Raw genomic sequence first — 7,560 nt, forward strand, 5'->3', positions numbered from 1 at the left:
AAATATATAAGACAGACAAGATTCACACCAAATTCATGTTAGTGTTTGCCTCAGCAGAGTGAGGAAATTTTCTGGGAAAGGGATATATTATATGTAATGTTCTGACTTTTAAAGAATATAAATCTATATCTAAAGTAAGTATACTAAATTGTTAATATTTTAATTATTTAATATGGACATTGTTGATTTGGGGCAACAGTAAACAAATGTTATATTTTACATACTCTCCATATTATGTCTTAATTTTTCAAAATAAATAAAATACAAAGAGAATTTAAAACACCACTATAGCTGATTTATTATAATGTTTTCAAAATTGAACATATTTAGGAAATATGCATATGTATATGCAATATGCAAGGACATAAAGCATCTGAATAATACAATCGAGAAGGTGAATAATAAAGAAAACTCTAAATTTTGTATTTTATAGAAACCATGCATTCTTTTTTTAATAGAAAGTTTAAATAAGCCAATTACCATTGGAGAGATAAGAAGGCTGATTAAGGATCAACTTCAAAAGTGGCACCATAATTAAATTGTTTTACAGTTTAGTACTAGCTAACTTTCAAAGGACAATTAGAATTTGAATAAAAACTTTTTTAAATAAAAAGAAAAACTAATTCTAAGGCTGTTTATTTCAGAACACAAAAAAAGACTCACAAATTCATTTTTAAAGTTAGCACAATTTGAAAAACAAAACTTGATAAAGACAGGGTAAAAAAGAAAAAATGCAATTTCACTTTGAAATGTAAATGCAATAATTCTGAATAAAAACTTCGTAACTAAAATCCAGCAATGTGTCAAATGATTATTACAACATGACCAAGTAGGATTTATTTCAGAAACACAAGTTTGGTTCAACGTCAAATACTTACTCCTCTAATTCATTAAATCAACAAATTAAAGGAAAAAACAATCATATGATTTTATCAGTGGATGCTGAAAGATATTTAATAAACTTCAGGGGCCACTTTTTAGTAAGCCCCTTAATATGAAACAGGAATTAAAAAATGAAATAAAGAAACTCCTTAAACATTTTAGTGGTTAATGACAATTTACCAATAACCAACAATAAATGTCATGTTAATAGGGAATAGTAAAGACAATTCTATGAAAATTACACAAGACATGCATATCTGTCATAATCATTATTCAATATTATTTTGAATAAATAAAATCATCTGTATTTGCAGGTGAAATGATTGTTACACAGAAGGTTGAAAATATTTCATATTTTTAAAAGTGTAATTTAGAGGATTTAATAAGCTGATTAAATATAAGGTAAAATATTTTTTAAAAAAGTTATCTGTAGTTTGTATTGTCAAAAATAAGAAGTTACAAATGAGGAAGAAAAAATACCCAAGTCAAAATGTCAAGATGTGACAAAATCTGTAAAAATACTTGGAAGTAAGTTTAATCAGATATAATAGACCCATATGAAGAACATTACAAATACAAAATCAAAAGATTTTAATTATGTACCCAAACTCTTGAGTGTTAAGGATTAATATTATTAAAATAATCTTCTAAATAGAAATGCAGAAATGTAACACAATTCTAAGATCAGAATTTTGAAAGAATGCATTTAATTTTCATAGAAAGAATTAATGTCTAGAACAAGTTATATGAAAGAAAAAAAAAGGGAAAGAAAAAAAAAACCATAATGAGAGGTAACTTGCTTTGCCAGAGTTCAAAATTTATGGTCAAGCCACTAGTGTTAAACAATAGGATACTGGCTCACAAACTCAAAAATGAGTAGTTTATTTAATAAATATCATAGTATAATCAGGAATCCAATGTGAAGAAAATGTATAGTTGGACCTTTATCTTATACCACATACAAAATAAATTCCAGATGCTTTAGTTAAACCTAAAATTAATAAAATTAATAAAAAAATTAGAAAAAATGTAGGTGAATATATGTATGATTTGGAGTGGGGGCATTCATCTGAAAAAGATAAGAAGCCAAAAAGCTGAAAAGGAGATATTAGTCTATCTAAAAATTAAAAACAACGGCAACAACTGTACAGTAAAATATAACATCAATAAAGTCAAGATCAATGATAGAATGGAAAAAAAATACAAATGGGCTACATGATTAATATGTACCATAGAGAAATATAGTAAGAATTCCTATAAACTTATAAGAAAAAGATCAAAGATTCAATAGATAAACAAAAGATAAGAACTGGAAAATCACAAAAGAAAAAAATTCAAACAGTCAACAAAACAAAACAAAACACCTCCTCGAGTATGTCTATTAAAAAAATACTACGTAATTTTTTACCTTCTACATTTGCAAATTTTGATGGAGAGGATACTGGAGAATGAGCACTTTCATTTTGTATAGTAATTTTGTAATATCTCTTAAAATTAAATATATCTCTTATCAGCAATTCCATTTCTGGGAATCTACCCAGTAGAAATAAAAGCACCAGAATGTATGGCAGCAGTGCCATGGTGAGAAAAGGAAATGAAATAATTTAAGTGACTATCAATAACAGAATGGTTGAATACTTTTTTGGTACATAAATATACTGTATATGCAACTGCTAGAGGGAAGGAGAGAGAGAAAAAGGCAGAGGGGAACAGGGAGTGGAGAGGAGGGGAAAGGGAGAGGGGGACAGAGAAAGATTCGTAGCTACTGATTAGAAAAGATACGATGAATATTCCAAATGTGAAAAACAATTACAGGGAAATGAGGAGGCTTTTCATTTTTACAGAAAAGACTACAACAAACTTTCTGCAAGTGGATGGGAAAACATGGAAGGATATACATCATGTTCTTAACATTTGTTACCTGGGAATAAGAAAGAGGGGAGATAATAAAATGAGGGAAATGGGGGAAAGCACCTGGTGTGGAGTTACACCATTAATTTTTCTTTAGTTTTTCATTGTTCCAATGGTCATGAATACTTTTCAATTTCCTATTAGCACCCAACTTAGCTCTTCAGTTACAGAACAAGGCAATATCAAAAGTACCAATGTAAACTTGGGACAAAACTGTGGAACTAGTCAATGTAAGATTTGGAGGCACAATCAGTAACAAGTAATAAATTCCTGAATCTCTGACACCAAAACTTTTCTCAAAAATTCACAATTGCAAGAACATGACATGTTTTACATTTAATAGTTCTACGACTTTTGTAAAGAGCACAATGTATTTAGGGAGTTTTCACCAAGCCATAGACATAAATGTGAATATCATCATCAAACTTGATGAAGTAGACAGACGGTTTGGCCACCACTTGATGGATAAAAATGCCGGTTCTCTTGGACCCATCATCTTTGGCATGTTCCACTTGCTTGCCCACGAGGCTGTCGACCACTTCTCCAGGCTCCCGTTCTGCTGTAGGGAAATAGTAGTTGGAATCTGGAATGATGCGCAGGTCACCATCTTTGTAGTCATCCAGCAGCGTGTACATATAAAGGACAGGATCTTTCTCGTAGGTGATGTAAAACCAAGTGTCCATCACGGGAGCTCGCGCCAGGACCATGCCTTTCCATTCATCTTTCGTACCGTGCTCACCCTCAAACACATGCCCCACCGCTTTGCCAATCAGGAAATCTGCCAGACGAGAATCAATGCGAGGAGTTGGCACTCTTTCAGGAAGGATTTCTAGCGCTAAAACTCTCTTATCTCGGTGCAGCTCTAGTCCATATACACTATCTTTGCCATCATATTTGATGATGTAGAGGGTGGGCTTCACAGAAACCTGCTCGAGCACTGTGCCCTTCCACTGCTCCACCGGCTCGTTGCCTTCCTTCCAACCGTGTTGAATGCGGCAGCCTACGATGTTCCTACGCGTGAGGAAAGTGGGCTTGCGTCGCTGCTTCCTGTGGGTGTGCCTTTTCTTCATCAGGTATGCGGACACGCCATCTACACCCATCGGAGGCACTGTTGGGGGCGACATGGCTCAGGGTTTAAGGAGGCTTAAGCAAAGCTGACACTTGTTCGATTAAGAGGACCAAAAGTCAACACTATTCAATATTATATCTGTTTTCGTGATCTCACAGTGCGTCCTCCCTTCCCCAATCAAAAGGCTTTCGCCAAGTCTTGACAAAAACGCTCTAACTCTGACGGTGGACACTGATACAGCGTGAGCCTTTTGACAGTGTTCTCCTTTCCCGCTCGGGAGAAGTGTCTGCAGCAGTGGCGGTTGCCGCAGGAGATGGCGGGCTGGCTTGTACTGCCCACGCCTCGCACCCGCCCTGATTCCCAACCCCAAGTCCCAGAATTGACCACTTAGCTGTTATGGATGGTGTTGCCGCTGCGAAACGGTGACTGAGGAGACGACGGGAAAGGTAGGCAAGGAATAAGAGAGTTGACTGCAGCAGCAAAGGCGAAGGCAGCCGTGGGTCTTTGACAAGTCCCTGCGGCCTCTGCTTCGCAGCACTGCTTTGCTTGGCCTAGCTCTGGCGCTGGGGTTTTTGCGGCTTCAGGAATCCGACCCCTCTGAGCCCGCCTGCGCTTCGGCCCCGCCCCCTGCCATTCCTCCTTCCGCTCGGTCTGTAGCAGCAGGGTGGGTCAGTGCGCGCACCCGCGTTCAGTCCACACAGTCTCAGGCTCTCCTTCATTTCCTCACGCGCTCCCGGACCTCTTCCCTCAAACCGGAGCCAGACTGGCCGGCTCCCTTGCTCCTTCTTTCTGGCTGCTTTTCGCCTGTCAGCCTTCTTCACAGCCATTCAGTCTGCTCCCTATCTTACAGGAATTCCTCACAAAGCCTTTAAAAAATAATATTTAATACACACATACACCGAATTTACACATACAAATTATTTTCTTTCAGTTTAAGGAATATGAGAGCAGTGAAGGAAAAACTTGTGTACAGTCCACCATCTTGATCCAAACTTTCTTTTATATTTTCTACCTGATCACTCCCAGTAAATTACTTTTTAAATGATATTTTTTTTTCTTTCCTGAATGTAAAAGAAATGTATTGACATTGTGGAGAATTTCTGAAATTCAGTGAAATAAAAGATAAAACTAACTTTAATCTTACCATCTAGCCATTCAGCAAAATGTTAGTTCTGATTTCTTTCTCATTAAGTCCATGCTTATATTTTACAAGATTTGGAGATTTCATACCTTTACAGCTTACTTTTTTCCATTTACATCAAGAACATTTTCCAAGCTTATTAAATAGTCTGAAAATGTGATTTAAATTGTCCCATTTTTTTTGTGCGGATGATTCATTATTTATGCTAAATGACCTATGACAAAATAGATAATAAAGCTAGTTTACCTTAATATATGGATTTATTGAGCTAGTATAAACCATATTTTCTAAGAATATTTAATGACATGGAAATCCACATATGAGATAAGAACAATGTGTGAAAAAGCAGGCTATGAGGTAAAATTGTGGAGAAAATAATTTTGTTGAGAGGGAAATGAAAGCATTGTTGTTGTATGTATTTGCTGTTTTTCTGATTATAGAACTGCATCCTCATATGGGAAATCTGGAATATAGAAAATAAAGTGTCCATAATTTCATCTTCGTCAAGTCACAGGGCTCTTATGAGGATTAAAAGTGAATGTCTGTAAAACTTTTAGCCCTGTATCCTGTTTTACAAAATGGCAATTGAAAACAGGGAAATCTAGCTCCCTCATTATCATTCCTCACCTTACATGGGTGAGAAGAGAATACATCAAATCATCACAGGTAAAATAAAGGCTACTAATTTATTTGGAAATGTAGGAAAGCAGGGGAGAGAGATGCAAGACAATACTGGCTGCCTCCACATTTCATACCTTCCAAGGTAGGGACAGAAATACCTAGCCCTCATACCATTTTAGTAGCTCATTGGGCAGAATATCGTGGATCCCCAAATTCCCGGTGTTTCCCAGGCCAAAGATTTTGGAGATGGGATAACTCTCCAATACTACATTATAAGAAAGTAATTCCAAGGAAACAAGAAAACTACATATACTAAAAGGTACTTCTAAACTCTGTAGAATGACATAATGGTGTGTACATATTCAGACATATACACAACAAAGAAAGAAGGCATGTTTAATTGTCATGTCATTATGTTCCACAAATAATGTGCCCCAGGTAATTCTCCACACCAAGATGTGATAAGATCTTTTTTGCTTAAAAGATCAGTTCACAGGGAAGAGAAGACCACCCACAGGGCAAACAAGTGGAGGGCAAACAGTTCATTCAGGCCGTTTGGGTATATACTTAAATGGAATTATCCTTCACAACACCACAGAGAAGCCTGAGAAGACAATTTCTAATATCCTTTCTTCTCTAAAACTATGATTCTAGTGTTAAATTATTGCCTAAGATTATGGTATTCAGTGGACCTTACCACACTATGATATAATATATAACTACAAAACCATTCAAGAAAGAACTTTTATCTTGCATCTCAAGTGTCTTACACATACTAGGTACTCAATATTTGTTAATAAATAAATAAGTGGTTTTAGCTGCCCTACTCCAATCCAAAGAAATCTTCCCAAATGAAACAAATACTCTTACATAAGCCTCTACAGACTAAAATCCTAGAGACTCAAAATCTCTCACAGTGGCTTTGTGTATCCCTTCAAAACCCCCAGAACACTGACCCTGTGAATGTGTCCAGAACTCCGGAGATGATTAGGAAAACACCATCAACCTACAATATGTAGATAATAATAACATCCACTTCAAAGGGTAGCTGTAAAGATTAAATAAAATAAATAAAAGTAAATTTATTAACACATGAACCAACTTATGTAAGTACTTGTGGTCTCCTAATTAGTCATCTCCTAGAAAGTCTTGTTTCTTACCAGGTTTTTCTGTAAAACCACCTCGCTCATGCCCCACCTCTAAACCTTTGCTTTATTTTATACTCAAGCCCTCTTGCTCAGGACCTGAGTGTAAATCAAAAAGGGACTGTGGAAGGATTTTGTCGTTTATAGCCAGTTTCAGAGCAATCTTTTAAATGCTGTAATTTTCGGGGCGCCTGGGTGGCGCAGTCGGTTAAGCGTCCGACTTCAGCCAGGTCACGATCTTGCAGGTCTGTGAGTTCGAGCCCCGCGTCAGGCTCTGGGCTGATGGCTCAGAGCCTGGAGCCTGTTTCCGATTCTGTGTCTCCCTCTCTCTCTGCCCCTTGCCCGTTCATGCTCTGTCTCTCTCTGTCCCAAAAATAAACGTTGAAAAAAAATTTTTTTAAATGCTGTAATTTTCTGGAAGCCCAAATGCTGTATAAATGAAACATTATTGAAAATAAATTTTGGAGATACAGTGATAATTTATAATTAGATGGGTGGTGGAGATAGACATAAATGCTACTAATTCCCTTGTATAAGATGGATTATAATGCATACTATGACAGGTACTAATTAATCACCAGGGACCCAAAGGAGGTAATGAATTGTTATGGCTGGGGATATTGGAAAAGATAACTTGTAAGGGTAAGAAAACAAAAGGAAGACATTCAGAAAGTGGTAGAATATTGAGGCATTTTCAATCTAAACAGAAAATAGATGAAGGAAAGGCACATAGGGATGCGTGGTCATAGAATATGTGCAAAACTGGCCAGAATCTGGTGGCTGGAGCACAG

At 36.4% G+C, this 7,560-nt stretch overlaps 1 protein-coding gene across 1 annotated transcript; it reads right to left on the reverse strand.

Moving 5' to 3' along the window:
* Positions 1-620: 620 nt before the first annotated feature.
* On the reverse strand, positions 621-4,589 carry SPIN4 (spindlin family member 4). Its single transcript, XM_043570196.1, has one exon. It carries the CDS (start codon positions 3,915-3,917, stop codon positions 3,168-3,170), a length of 750 nt encoding a protein of 249 aa, XP_043426131.1. The 5' UTR covers positions 3,918-4,589; the 3' UTR covers positions 621-3,167.
* Positions 4,590-7,560: the final 2,971 nt, after the last annotated feature.

This window comes from Prionailurus bengalensis, chromosome X (assembly GCF_016509475.1).
Source record: "Prionailurus bengalensis isolate Pbe53 chromosome X, Fcat_Pben_1.1_paternal_pri, whole genome shotgun sequence".
Lineage (NCBI taxonomy): Eukaryota > Metazoa > Chordata > Mammalia > Carnivora > Felidae > Prionailurus > Prionailurus bengalensis.